The sequence below is a fragment of the Oenanthe melanoleuca genome, chromosome 13 (assembly GCF_029582105.1).
Source record: "Oenanthe melanoleuca isolate GR-GAL-2019-014 chromosome 13, OMel1.0, whole genome shotgun sequence".
Taxonomy (NCBI): Eukaryota; Metazoa; Chordata; class Aves; order Passeriformes; family Muscicapidae; genus Oenanthe; species Oenanthe melanoleuca.
Genome location: NC_079347.1, coordinates 9,458,585 through 9,472,413, shown reverse-complemented (window position 1 = coordinate 9,472,413; position 13,829 = coordinate 9,458,585). Strand labels below are relative to the sequence as shown.

The following is a 13,829-nucleotide window of genomic DNA, read 5'->3' as shown; positions in this document are numbered from 1 at the left end:
CTCAATTACAGCCTTATCCTCTCCTGCCTCAAAAGATTAGAAACATTTCTCTGGAAAGGAGCTGCTTGCAAGAAGAGACTTCTTCTTAACTTGTGGTCTAGTGGTTAAAGCAGAATCCTGTGAATCTCTTCCCAGAGTGGTCAGTGAGTCACTACAGCCCTACCAAGCTGCCTAGCCTTGCCCTCCTCCTGCCTGCAGCTCAGGACCACACTCAGTGCTGGCAGGATGCAGCACTGCTGCCAGGACTGGGACAGGGTACAGGGGACAATCCTGAGTTTTGCTACTGCTCAGGTTCTTCTGCAAAGAGCCAGGAGATGTGGGCATGCAATTCTGCTGCTTCACAGTGTGCAGAGCAAACAAAGTGAAGGGTGGCTGGTTGTTGACATCATCTCCTGGGAGTCCTGCCCTGTCACCACCTCTGGGCACACTGATGGACAGGTGGCTCACAGCAGGTGCCAAGCTCAGAGCCTGGGGAAGAAAGAGCTTGCAAGGCTCCTGGTACTCACACTGCCTTTGGAGATATAGTTGGAATCCCTCATGATGTCCCTTGCCAGGCCAAAGTCACAGATCTTCACCAGCTTCCCCTCACAGATGAGGACATTCCTGGCAGCCAGATCACGGTGCACACACTGCAGGGGGACACAGAGCACTGTCACTGTAAGGAGCCTTCACAGCCTGAGAACACACCCAGCTCTAGCTCCAGCCCATTCCTGGGGCTGCAGGGACAGGAGCCTTACATCATTTCACCTCTAGGGACAATCAGGCTCAACCACTAGCAGAGCTGCCACAGTTTTGCTGTTTGCCTGGACTGCATCCGTGACAGCAACAGCCACATGGATCCAGCAGGGGTAATTGGAACAACCCAGCAGAGAGGGGATTACCAGGGCCAGACCAAGCAAGGGGGCTTGATGGGCTAGAAGGAGGGGATGTCTCCATCTCTGTTTGCACAATCCAACCCAGCAGCCTGAAGACATCAGAGTTACAACAGCCTGGCTTGTGTCTCCTAGTTTTCCAGCATGTTGGATGTTTTCCATATGAACAGACATTTCTGTCTGACATTTGGTCCCTGACATTTGCTGCAGGAGGACTGACCATGCACTTTTAGGGATCAGACTGCCTGGCTGGGGGCAGAGAGCCAGGAATTTCTCTCTGCATTGATGCCATTGACGCCTTCTTTTAGCCCTGCCCTGTGTGATGCTTCACACAATCCAGCTCTATTACTGCCAGACTTTAGGAAATCCCAGAGCCTAGTTCTCCATGGTGGCTTAATTTCCACTGAGCAAGCATTTCTGATGACTCCTGGGGTGCTCAGAGCATGCAGTGCAATAAGGGTGTCAAAGAAGAATAGTTACTCTGCTGCAGAGTGCCTTGTGCTTTAGCTCCCTGCACACTGTTTGGTCATCCCAGTAAATAGGGATGATATAATGCTACAGCTGTGCTGAACCCAGCTCAGGAGGAGCACAGGAGGGAATTAGAGGTCTGAAGCTCAGTGTGAGCCAGGGTTAGCTGTCACATGCAAATACAGTCATGCTGATCTCCAGGACTGTGTTTCCAAAGGGAAGTGGTCAGCAGCTCTTCAATTGCACGGCCACTTATCCCACAAGGAGTTTGGCACGGGCAGAGGGACAGTGAGAGGAAGCTGACCACAGGACATGGCAGAAAACTCACTGCTGGCCACAGACCAGCCAGCATACATACATTTTTGGAAGCCAGGAACTCCATCCCATTGGCCACCTGGAAGCTGAAGCCCACCAAGTCCATGTAGCTGAGGAGTGGAGACTCATTTATCAGTGTCACCCGGTCTGTCCTTTCAGGAGCTGGAGGGCAAGCAGAGATGGATGTTGGTGTTACCCAGCACACTGGTGAGCCTCCCACTAGTGGAAGGGGAATGCTCTGCCTCCAGCAACAATGGGACAGAGCCAGGAGCTCTGACTGTGAGGACATCTACCACTGCTGCTGGACGAGCCCCAGAAGTGACCTTTGCAAGCAAAGGCACCCAACACCCAAAGTACAAGCAGCTCTCCCTCCTGCTGTGGCCAAGCTGTTACCTGAGGGGGAGTAGCTGTCCAGCTCATAGGGGGTGCCATAGTTGGAAGAGTCGATGTCAGCATACTTGACTTCCCCCTTCATGTCAGACATGGGCACATAGTCCAGGGAGTCGTCCTTGCTCATGTCCATGTAGCCCCCGTCACTCTCGACAGACATGGAGAGGTGGCTGTGGGGGGAAGCAAGGAGGCTGCTCAGACCCAGAGGAGAGGAGGAGACATGAGGGCTGGGGATGATGATTTGTGAGATTGAAATCCCCAGCACTGAAATGTCCCACACAGCCAGGGAAGAAGCCCTGTATCATGGATGAAGTGGTGTGCAAATGGCAGAGTGCTCAGGAAGACCTCAGCTGCCTTCAGGCACCAAGGGCAGGGGGGAGCTGTAACACTGCTCTATTTTGCTATTGTTTTGGTGTGTTGGAAGGAAATGCTGCTTTCTAACTTCCCAGGGGACCATTTCTCTGCTCTGCTGTGCCTGCATCCCTTGCAGCTGGCAGCCAGATAAAGGACCATTTTCCTTTCCTTGGCACCTCTTGTGCAACTGCCCTCCATGTAGCACTTCTCCCTTAGGCTCGGTAGCAACACAACCTGCCCTGAAAATGCAGAGCTGAGATCTCCAGTGGTTAAGACATGCTGGAAAACCCTGTGTCTCTGTACTCAGTGCGTGGCCATGGTTAAACAAATAATGTTAACGATGCCAGGAAATATTCCCAACTGGCATGGAGCAGCTGGCAGGCTCCAGAACACAGTTTGCTAACTCCTCGCTGTCAGGAGCCGATTGCAAGTCACTGCTTGGCACATGGGCTGGTCTAACAAGGTAGCAGAGGAGCCAGCTGTGTCCCAGGGCTGGGCCAGTGTTTATTTCACCACTCTGGAGAAGTGCAGGATCCTTCCTGGGAGTGCCAGCCTCCCTCCCTGACGGGGCTAGGATGGGGCAGGCAGCAGGGAGGGGCAGAGATGCTCTCCCGGTACCTGTGCAGCTGGTCCTCCTTGGGGGCGTTGCCGTAGAGCTCCGCCTCCCGCCGAGCCTTGTCCCCGCAGCACTGCAGGAAGGTGTGCTTGTTGCGGTGCAGGTAATCCACCAGGTCCCCGTAGCGGCAGTACTCGGTGATGATGTAGATGGGTCCTGGTGGGACACAACACCTGCTTCAGCCCTGCTTTGGCCGCAGAGACCGTGAACTTCACTGCACAAGGATATCACCAGACTGCAGGGTGTCTAGGCAGGGCCAAAGGGAAAAGCCACCTTTCTGGTACAGAGTATTTTTTGGCTTTTGAAATTTGTGTTTGTGGAGGGAGGTGGGGGTTAACAGACATGTGCCTTCCCAGTTTCAATCAGGTTGGAAGAAAGGTGTTCAGAATCTCACAAGGCTCTCTTAGGAGAAGGCTGAATCATTTGGAACCAGAAAACAGGAATTATTCTAAGGACAGTTGTCCTCCTGAGCACAGAACAGGGAAGCAGAGAGAGGAGACAGGATGCTCAGGGCTCATCTACCTCCTTTGGTGCAGGCCCCCAGCAAGTTGACAATGTTGAGGTGAGGTCCCAGGTGGCTCATGATCTTCAGCTCGGACATGAGGGCTTGCTTCTCACTGCTGCGAGCTGTGGCTGTTGGGGAGAGCCAGCGTGAGCAGCAGGGCAAGGAGGGCAGAGGGTGGCACTGGTTGGTCCTGTGGAAAGGGGGAGTACTCACACTTGAGCATTTTGACTGCCACTTTCATGGTGGACCGTGAATGGCTCAGGCCATGGGCTGTTGCCTCCACCACACGACCAAAGGCACCAGAGCCGAGAGTGCGTCCTGCAAAGAAACAGCCAGGAGGAAAAGTTGGCAATGCTCTAGAGGAGATGTGAGGAGAGGAGCCTGCAAAATACAAGTTGCTTGTCTGAAACCACACCAGCCTTGCTGCAGTCGTTCTGGTGGGCATGGACATGAGCTATGATGTTTGGGATTGAGGCTAGTTTCCAGAACTGCCAGTTACAAGGTGGGATGGCCAGGAATAACATGGTACTTAATGCCAAAGGGGGCAGCTGGCCACCCACCATGGTCCTAGATGATCATATCTCCAGGGATCTCTGTGTCTGCTCTGGACTGGTCTCCCTTGGAGATCTCAACCCAAAACTTATCACCCCCAGAGAGCCAGGACCTCAGGAATCCATCAGTGGGACCTGCAGAGCCTTTACCTAGCACCAACTTGTCCCTGGGTACCTCCCAGGTGGAGTCATAGGGGAGCTGCATGGGATCCACATAGATGTACTCGTGCCCATCAGAGCTGACTGACTCAATCACCTTCCAGCGGATCTCATAACGAGGTTTCTAGAACAGGGAGCAGAGGGAAAAGAGACATCTGAGAGGCTGGGAGTCAGAGAGGGCTGTATCTAGGCTTTGTTAGTGAGCCTTTGGTCTCTACAGCAATTGTCTCATTCCCCATCTACCCCAGAGATGCCAGGGGCACGCAGGAACTGATGGAAGCCCATAGATCCTGATGCAGCTGGGACATCATCAGGCTCAGCACCTTAACCCTGGAGTACCATGGTGCCAGCCTGGGAACACTCTCCTCTTTTACCTTCTGCCACAGCACAATCAGGATGATCAGGGAGATCACAGTGAGGACCAGCAAGGCCAGGATGACAGAAATGATGACCACCTTGAACGGCAGGGCTGCAAAGATAGCAGGGACAGCAGTCAGACTCCTCCACCCCTGCATGGCCTGAGCACCCAGGGAAAGGAGGTGAGAGCAGTGCAGAGAGGTCACCGCACACTCTACCCCCAGACACTGACCCTGAGCTGTTCTCTGGGTAGGGACAGTCTCCTCCTGGGCAGATTTCCAGCACTTCAGAGCCAGCCCCCCAGGGATGATGGGGTGATGGGTTGTTACTGGCTTTTGCCTCAGGAGAGGTTTGGCCATGGGAAGGTGCAAAGATCTAGAGGGGCTGTTTTGCTTGGGGGAGAGCTGGCAGCCCTGGGCCTGGGCTTAGACCATCCTTCCTCATATTTGGGATGTTCAGCACATGAATGTTCAAGCCCGTGGCACCATCTAGTGACCCATGGGCTAACAACAAGACACTGGGGGCCTGCTCAGGCACTTGTCTTGCCTCCCTGGAGAGATGGCCCTGGCAGTAGTGGGAAGAGTGTGTCCACAGCTATTGGGCATAAGGGCTCCACACTCCAACTAGAAGAATCTATTCTGTTCAACCTACAGGAAGCTTCACTTGGGGCAGAAGCACCCGGGTTTCCAGGCTGGAGACACAGAAAGGTCTGTCTCCCACTACTCAAAGCTTGTCTCAGCCCTCACCGTGTGGGACCAGCGTGATGTCCTGGGAGCTGGTGCCCAGGAAGTTGTGCACGGTGCACCTGAGCAGCAGGGGCTGGTGCAGCCGGAGCAGCTGCAGGGTGCTGTTGACGCGGTAGAGCCGCCGCTCCGCCAGGTACGAGGCGTTGGTCTGCACGCCCATCTCGGCCGACTCGTTCCCCAGCAGCCGCCTGGGCTGGCCCGTGGTGCTGCACCTGTGCAGACAGCAGAGAGGCACTGAGAGGCAGCAGGGACCATGCACCACCCTGGGATGGCCAGGAGTGTGTGCAGCAGGATACAATTAAAGGATAGCCTGTTATTCCACTAGATAAAAGTCCAGCTGTTCTCATGGCCTCCGTCCCTCCACTCACCATTTGATGTCGCTGCAAGTAGACCAGCTGATCTCTGGCTGGGGCATGCCCTCAGCAGAGCATGTTACAGTTTGCTCCCCACTGCTGGCACTGTTATTCTCCTTGAGAGCCACCACTTTGGCTGGCACTGAAACCAAAACACAGTGATGGGAATTAATCTTCCTTTCTGACTGCAGGATGGAAGGGGAACATGATTCCTCTGGGGAATGTGAGTCTACTGTATTCCTGCCATAGTCTAGGGATGAGCTACGACTCATCACATCCATTGTGTTATATTTTTGAAATGGAACAGCAAAAAGAATAAGGTTTGAGGGGGTTATGGGGGAGATCTGCTCCCATGTAGCTTGATTGGAGACAGGGTGAGCATGGGGGAAAGTCCTGGACGTTGCAGCTGTACAATCATCTCTACATCTTCTACCTTTGGTCAAGCTGATGGTGTCTGTGCTGCTTCCCTGTCCCTCTTGCTCTGAAGCCAAGTGTGAGATATTTCACCTGAGTGTGTTTTTTGCTCTAATGCTCTTTCTTTAAGCCAGACCACTCTGGAGCTGAGGCCATAGGAGTAATGGCTTCATTCTGAGGGTTCTGCAGTGAAGGATGGTACCACCCCTTGAGGCTGCTCCCACTCTCCTCAGCCATGTGTGTGCATGCCTATCCTCACCATTTATCTGCAGATAGAAGGAGAGCTCCTGCTCATCATCCTCATTGGAAGCCCGAATGGTGTAAAATCCTCCTTCTTCCTGCTTCACCCGCACCAGCACCAGAGCAGTCTGGTACCTGGGGGAGACACAGTCCCAGAGTGATGGCTGTGGGGACTGGTAATGCTTGGAGGCAACCAGCTCCCACCCATCTGAGTGCTCGAAATCCACCCACAGAAAACTGTTCAATCACCAACTGTGTCCAGCCAGAATCTGGAGATTCCTTTGTGAATTACCCCCTCTCTGCACCCTGGTGAGGAATGATGGGCACGTACCTGGTTTCTGACAGGTTCCTGCTGGTGATAGTGAACTCACTGCTGCTCTCCATGGTCAATGTCCTGTTGTTCTTCAGCCACACAATGCTGGGTTGGGGATAAGCCTCCACTTCCACCTGGATGGTGTGGCTCTTGTGGACCTCAGCATACACTGTGCTGGGCAGGGAGGTGTGGAAGTGCACAAAGCCACGCTCTGAGGCAAGAGGAAGAGGGGGTGAGAGAGGGGAACAACCCCTCCCTGGCCCTTTGGATAAACATGGGTCTGGAACAAAACTCTGAACACCCAGAAGTGGTGGGGCAGCTCCAGATCCATCCCTCAAGACCTCGGATTTGTGTCTGAGGGGAGTGTGGATGCAGAACCACACTGGAGCAGAGGAGCTCACAAGGCAGAGGCATGTGGCTGTTATCTTGTGGAGATAATGGAGATGGGGCAGTTTCCCCTAAATTACATGAAAGGTTAGATGCAGATGGAAGACAACATGTCTTCACATCACTTGGCACTGCACAGTGCAGAGGAGCTCTTACCAATACCCTCAAGGGTATTAAAGGGTCACAAAAGCCATGAAGGGAAATTTGGAATGTTTTGAAGCCAAGAAGTGGGCAGGGGTGACATGGGGTGAGGTTTGGCTTGTTGTCATGGTTACTTAGAGCAGAAGTGAGGAGGGGAGAATGCTGGAGGCTGTGAGAGGAGAGGGGGTCACTCTGGGACATCCTGCCAGGACACCCACAGGGTTTGCTGGCTTTGGGCGTGTGGGCAGCAACGCACCGATCACTTGGACAGTGATGTCTTTCCTGTCTGTTTTCTCATGGTAGCCCTCAGAGACATTGCAGACATAGGTCCCACTGTCCTCCAGCTCTGCGTTCTGGATGATGAGGATGGAGCGGATCTCATGAGTGGATCCAGGCAGGAAGTCAGTCACTGGCTCCACGGCCTTCCCTGCCTGCAACATGGGGACACGAGACGTGGTCTGAGGAGCCAAAAACATGTTCTGCCATTGGGCTTACAGGGAGGAGGGAGAAAGGGGTAGAGGACCCCAGCCTGGCTGCTACCAGACAGGGAGCACACACTGATCAGAGACCCCTGGGACAGACAGTCTCCATCCAAGCACATCCCCATCAAACCTGCCGTGTGGCAGCAGCAGCATCCCACAACCCCTGCCATGGGATGCTGATGGGTGACTGCCATGGCCCATCTGGGCGAAGGCTGGAGCTGCTGCCCAGAGCTGGGGGTGTGCAGCACTCACCTGCCTGCGGGGATAGTCCCAGTTGAAGTTGACCAGCTCGTTGCCGCTCACGGTGCACATCACGGTGACGTTTTCTCCCTGGCGCACCACGGTCTGCACTGCACTGATGGACACGTTCACAGATGACACTGTGCCAAAGGTGGAACAAAGGAATGGATTGTGAAGGGAGGAGCGGGCAGCCAGTCCAGTTATCCTGGGTGGACTGGTCCACTGGAAACTGTCTCCCCTGAGGGATGGAGCTGACTTGTAAGTAAAACCCATTCTCTAATGGAGACAGGACTAAACCCAGCCTCCAGATTGATCATCACTGAGGAGACAGGGGGAGAGCTTTGGTGTTTCCTAGCCTGAAGAAACAGCCACAGCAGGTGCACATGTGTGCTCAGACAATGTCAGCTCACCCTGGATCCTGTAGACGTAGAAAGTGTCTGAATCCACCTCCTGGTCATCCACAAATGTCCGGCAGAAATAGGTCTTATCCTCAAAGAAGCCTTTAAACCCCTGTTGTGGATCATATGTAGCTGGGATGGGGTTCTCCACCTTCTTCTCATAGAGGGTGACCTGCATCTGTGGGTTGGTCACACGGCATGGGATGACAGCCTCTGTGTAGCCCGTGATGAAGATGAAGACCTCTTCAGAGGTGACTGCAGGGAGGAAAACCAGGGAGGGATCTGTGGGAGAGAGGGAACATTGGTTAGAGAAAGCTGCTTGGAAACTTAACCAGGGCTGCTTTGTGCTCCTCCAGGAACACTCCACCTCAGAGCCCTGACTCCAGGCTGGTGGGGTGCTTCTTCCCATACTTCCCTTGGGAAAGTAGAGCTGCATGTTGTGTGCTTGTCGAATGTCTCCTGGAGAGACACCCAGCACCACCAAGCACCACTGCTCCCCCACCACTTGTCCCAGCACACCCCACTCTCCATGAGCTGGCACAGCAGAGACATGCCACAGACAGAGACCTACCATGAGGGCTCTTCTATTGGAGAAGGGATTTGGGGAGGTGCTTGGAGACAGAACAGTAAGTCAAAGCCCTCTTTTTCCTGGTTGCTAAACCCCATGGAAACCCACAGGCAAGGACATGGTGAGCCCTACCTGGAACGTAGATGTACAGGGCTCTCCTCTCCGCTGGCTCTGGAGCCTGCTCGGGGCTGTAGGTGCACGTGTACTCCCCGGTGTGATGGCCTGTCACGTTCCTGAGGGTGAGATTGCTGACAAAGACACCATCCCTGTGCTCCAGCGAGGCAGCCAGGGGCTGCCCCTCCCGTTCCCAGAGCAGCTCTCTGTCCCCATAGCACAGGAGGGAGAAGGTGCTGTGGAGGCTGAGGACAAGCTCAGTGTCTCTGGGCTCGATGTGCAGCCTGCTGTCCCCAAACGCGGCCTCCAGCAGACCTGAGAGAGGAGTGACACGAGAATTGAATTCCTCTGAAATCCACAGAGGAACACATCTCATGGCAATGTGTTTGCTTTGTAATGTCAGCCTTTACATTGAAAAATGTAAAAAAATCTTTCCTAGGTTTGCCTTCCCTAGTGTAATCACCACTGACAAACCCACGGTCTCCTCAAAAATATCCTGCCAGTCCAGATCTTGGTGGGTCACCCTTCATTTCCTGTACTCCCTGCAACCCTTACTGGAGAGCAAATCACACATGACAGGATTTAGCAGTGTTCAATGCAGCCCATGCTGTCTGTGGCAATATTGGGTGGAGAACCCTCAGGGAGGATAGGAGGCAATTCCCTGCTCTTCTGGTGGCCTGTCCACATGGACACAGACGAGGCTGAAACAATGTCAGTTTACAAGAAAGAGTAAAAGGAATGAAAGGGAAACCTTACAGGAAATCCTTTGGAAACAATAGAGCAGGCAAGGTTTTCCTGAATGGCTTCATCATTTGCCCAGATGTCCCAATGGGGCTGTGACATGCTCCTTTCTGGTGTCCCCACAGCTGGACAGGACAGCTCCAGGGACTTGCAGCAATGCTGTGAACAGCCCAGGTGCAGCCAGAGCCCTGGTGCCTTGCTGTGGGGGGTGTTGGATGCATGGGATCTGGCCAAATCCCTCCTGCTGTGGGGTGTCCAGCTAATGTGGGTTCTTAGGTGACTGCTAAGGAAGGTCTGAGCACACCTGGCACTGCTGCCTATGGAAAGGTCTCCTTCTCCCACCATGAAGGGACTTTACATCCACCCTGCCCCAGGACTGGGTCAGCCCATGGATCTGAGGCCTCAGCAGGGATAGATGTGCCTGGAGCATGCTGTGCACCCCAGTATTTCCCCACAGCACTGCCCCTTTCCTCCCCCTCACCCCAGGGAGCCCCCAGGGATCACACACAGCACTCACCAGTGAGGATGAGGAGCCAGAGACACATCTTGAGAGTGGGGCACAGCATGCTGGGCTCTGGGCTTGGTGTCTGAGTCCTGCCAAGAGCAAAGTGACATAAGCACAGCCCTGGGCAGAGGGGGGATCCCCCTGATGTCCTGGACAGGGCCCCCTGAGCCCCCACCCCAGCCCTGGCCTCACTTCTCCACCTCAGAAACCTTCCATCTCTCCAGTTTCCAGCCTTTCCCTCCTGGGGGAGTGGTGCTTCCCCCCCACGCTGGATCTGCAGTTTCTAAGGCTTCTCCCACTGGTAAACAGGGATTTTGCTGGAGGCTCCAGCAGTTGTGTCAACTTTTGCTCATCTCAGCTGGAAATGCCTCTCCCTCCTTGGCAGAGCCCTGCCTTCCTCTCTCCCTCCCTCTGCTTTACCCTTGCCTTTTTTCCTTAGTTTTTCTTCCCTCAGTCACAGTGAGATAAAACTTGCTAGAAAACAGATGCCCCTCCAACCCTCCCACATTGTTTGCTCCTTCCAATGAAATAAAAGAAGCCTTGTCATGGCACTTGGCTGCTGGCTGGGGTTAAACCACAACAAGCCAGAAGAAACTCCACCAAAAAATAAGTTTCTTGTATTTAACTTTTAAATACATAAATTTAAGAGAATATCTAAGTGGTTTTTTTAGTTTTAAATCCTTGTAGTCAAGAAATCTTTCCCACAGAGCTTTTTCAGCCCTCCCTGGTGCAAACCAGGAGCCAAAGGAGACAAGGCCAGAGGTCCCTAAGAGCAGGGATCTGTCTGCTGTGTATTGGGGTGACAGGTACCCCACCCCATGGTGCCCGTAGGGTGGGAACGAGTATTGCTAAAAAGCAAAATGAACACACCGACAAGAGGAAGAGTAAGGGAAAAGGCTTTCTCTGTGCCTGGGGGAAAGGAGTTCACTGGGGAATTTGGGGATGTGAGCTGAACCTCACAGCTCAGCCTCGCTGCAGCCCAGGGCTGAGCTGCTGCCCTGCCACCGGGCACACCCCGAGGAGAATCCCCTGGGATGCTGTCAGTGCTCTGGGGAGCTCCTGCCAGCCCGAGGAGGGCTAGTGGCCATCTGGGCTTGCTGAGCCAGCCCCAGCCCTGTCTCTCACTGAGCTCTCTGCTGCCTCTTGGCCCTGCAGTGGCCTCCTGCTCTGCTTGATGTTAAGGAGGAAATGGTTTTTAAATGACGTGCGCTTGTCAGATGTTTTTATTATTCTCTTGCTTTGGCTCAACACAAGTCTGATCTACCACAAATCCTTCCAGGTCTCCAGCTTATTCAGCAGCGCCCGTCTCTCTCCTCCTGAAAAAAGCCTCTATAGCTCTTTCTCTCTCTTCGTTTGCCAGAGGGGATAAGAGCACTTAGGGCAAGAGATGGGGGTGGGTAGGATGAAAGGACCGAGGTGAAACTCACGCTGTAAATGAATGTGACCTCCCTGCACCCACCCTGGAGCACCAAGCTGCAGGAGAGAGAAGGATGGACAATCTAATCTCTGCCCCCCAAGGCACTGCCATGAGAACAATTACCTTCCTTTCCCCATTCTCCTTTACAGAGGTGTGTGATTCATCCATTATTCAATGTTCAAGGTTGTAGGGACAACTGGGTTCCTCTCCTTTCACCCTTCCCTGCCTGCATGCACAAGCCAGGTTGTAGTCACCACCCCAGCCCCCAGATACCTGCCTATAAAGGGCTGAGATCCTACCCTGTAAGGGGCTGAAATCCTGCCGTGTAAGGGGCTGAGATCCTCCCAAACTCATGCCCAGCTTTTATCTGCCTGTCCATCTCCATGGCTGTCACTGTCCTGCTGCAGGCCAGATCTTGGCCTCCTGTCCCACACAGACTCCAGCAGTGATCCCTGCAGGGTCACTGATGGGTAACCCTGCCCTGCTGGACCAGGCAGGGCTGTGTGCTGGTGCTGGGCTGGCAGGGGTGCAGCTCCAGAGAGCAGAGAGAGCCCCACAGCCCCCGCCTGCCACCCCCGCTGCGCTCAGAGCTGCTTCCAATAAAGCTGTTGGTTTTGCAGAAAGGCATTTCTCTTGGAGATGCTTCCCAAGCAGAGTGGGAGGGTGGCAACGTCTCGCAGAGTCTGGTGACCTCTCCCTTGTTTGTCTGCTCCAGCCGGGGCGAGAGGCATGCTCGGAGATGCTGGCTGAGCTCTGCCCGTCCTGCGGGAGGCGGGGGACAAACCTTCCGCTCCTGGCACGGGGACACGTGTGCTTGCACATGTGGGTGCACACAGGCATTGCACCAGGGATGCAAATGCACCCAGCTCACTGCCAGCCTTGAGAGCACTTGTTTCTCTCCTCAATCCCAGCTTTTGTTCTTAGCAGGAACTGTGAGTGCCACTGAGAGTGCCAGACGAGGAGGAGCAAGCCCACTCAGTGATACAAAAGCAGGCACCCAGACGTTTATCCCACCCAGGGACCCAAACACCTAAAAACACCAGGCACCTACACGATGCCCAGCTGCCTTGGGTGATCTTCTCTCGCCCTCACACTCCTACATCCTTCCCACAAGCCAGGATCTGGGTATTTTCAAGCAATGGGATCCTTTGCCTTCACCCATCTAGCCACAATCACAGAGGCCAGGAGCTCCTGCAGCAATGCCACGTCCAGCACCCTTCACTCAGCCTTGCAGCTCCATGGCAGCCTCCCACCTTGCAGATGCTGTCCCAACTCTCCAAACCCATGTTACACCCCACACCATCCTTTCCTCCCTCCAGCACTGCTACAGACCTTCCCTCTGCCCCTCTCCAGCTCCTCGATGCGAAGGCAAACCAGTCCTAGCCAGGCAGGGAAAGGAGCTTTTCTCTTGAGCCACACTGTTTATTATTCTAAAGGAGGAATTTGGCTGGGAGAGGAGACAGGAGGTCGGCTGGCTCGCAGGGCTGGCTGGGTGACACAGCCCCACACCACAATCAGCCCCACATGCCTGTGGGGTGGCTGTGCTCCCCATGGGCTCAGGTCCTGGGAGGGCTCAGGTCCTGGGGGCCACTCTGGGGCTTGGCCAAGTGCTGTGGGCAGGCTGGTCCCTGGCAGCTGGCACGTCCCTGCTCGCCCCCATGCTACACCCAGAGAGGCCAGAGCCAGGCACTGCCGGGCTGAGCGTGGCCGGGAGGGTCTGGAGCCCAAACAAGACACAGATACAGGCAAACGTCCCTGACTGGTGACACAGACACTGCCTGTCCTTATCTCCCCTCTGTAATCACACCAGCCTGGCAGAGCTGAGAGTGGAGTCTGCAGCAGAGATGCAGAGAGCTGAGCCAGCCCTGGGGCTGCTGGCTTTCCCAGCTGGCAAAGGAAGGTGTCCCAGGGCCAGCTGAGGTCAGGCACTGCTGGAATCCTGTCTGAGCATCTCCAGCCTTGTGCTCTTGCAGGGGATTTCTGGGGGATGGAGGGGTCACCCCAACATCCCAGAGCAGCTGCAGCACTGAGCACAGGGCTCTGACTGCTGTGATCCCACAGGCAGGACACAGAGCAGAGGTCAAACAGCACGGCCAGGGCTGCGCCAGGACCGGCATTCGAGTCTCATGATTCCCATCTTATGACTACACAGCTTTTCCAGAGCAGCCCGCTCCCATTTCTCC

The 13,829-nt window shown here is 54.6% G+C and overlaps 1 protein-coding gene across 3 annotated transcripts in view; it reads right to left on the bottom strand.

Moving 5' to 3' along the window:
- The window catches only part of PDGFRB (platelet derived growth factor receptor beta), a 31,044-nt gene that overhangs the window by 7,809 nt on the left and 9,406 nt on the right, over nucleotides 1-13,829 (bottom strand). For 2 of the 3 annotated variants that reach the window (XM_056502016.1, XM_056502017.1), the window contains exons 2-18: nucleotides 10,242-10,318; nucleotides 9,002-9,298; nucleotides 8,314-8,583; nucleotides 7,916-8,043; nucleotides 7,438-7,612; nucleotides 6,672-6,864; nucleotides 6,360-6,475; nucleotides 5,702-5,828; nucleotides 5,334-5,545; nucleotides 4,605-4,699; nucleotides 4,222-4,354; nucleotides 3,734-3,838; nucleotides 3,538-3,648; nucleotides 3,018-3,171; nucleotides 2,049-2,215; nucleotides 1,699-1,817; nucleotides 507-629 (exon numbers count right to left, since the gene is read on the bottom strand). In XM_056502016.1, the coding sequence (XP_056357991.1) occupies nucleotides 507-629; nucleotides 1,699-1,817; nucleotides 2,049-2,215; nucleotides 3,018-3,171; nucleotides 3,538-3,648; nucleotides 3,734-3,838; nucleotides 4,222-4,354; nucleotides 4,605-4,699; nucleotides 5,334-5,545; nucleotides 5,702-5,828; nucleotides 6,360-6,475; nucleotides 6,672-6,864; nucleotides 7,438-7,612; nucleotides 7,916-8,043; nucleotides 8,314-8,583; nucleotides 9,002-9,298; nucleotides 10,242-10,290 (2,574 nt within the window). In that variant the 5' untranslated portion in view covers nucleotides 10,291-10,318. Of the gene's footprint in view, nucleotides 1-506; nucleotides 630-1,698; nucleotides 1,818-2,048; nucleotides 2,216-3,017; nucleotides 3,172-3,537; nucleotides 3,649-3,733; nucleotides 3,839-4,221; nucleotides 4,355-4,604; nucleotides 4,700-5,333; nucleotides 5,546-5,701; nucleotides 5,829-6,359; nucleotides 6,476-6,671; nucleotides 6,865-7,437; nucleotides 7,613-7,915; nucleotides 8,044-8,313; nucleotides 8,584-9,001; nucleotides 9,299-10,241; nucleotides 10,319-10,429; nucleotides 10,493-13,829 lie in introns of those variants that run through there. The other variant, XM_056502018.1, reaches the window with a different exon arrangement.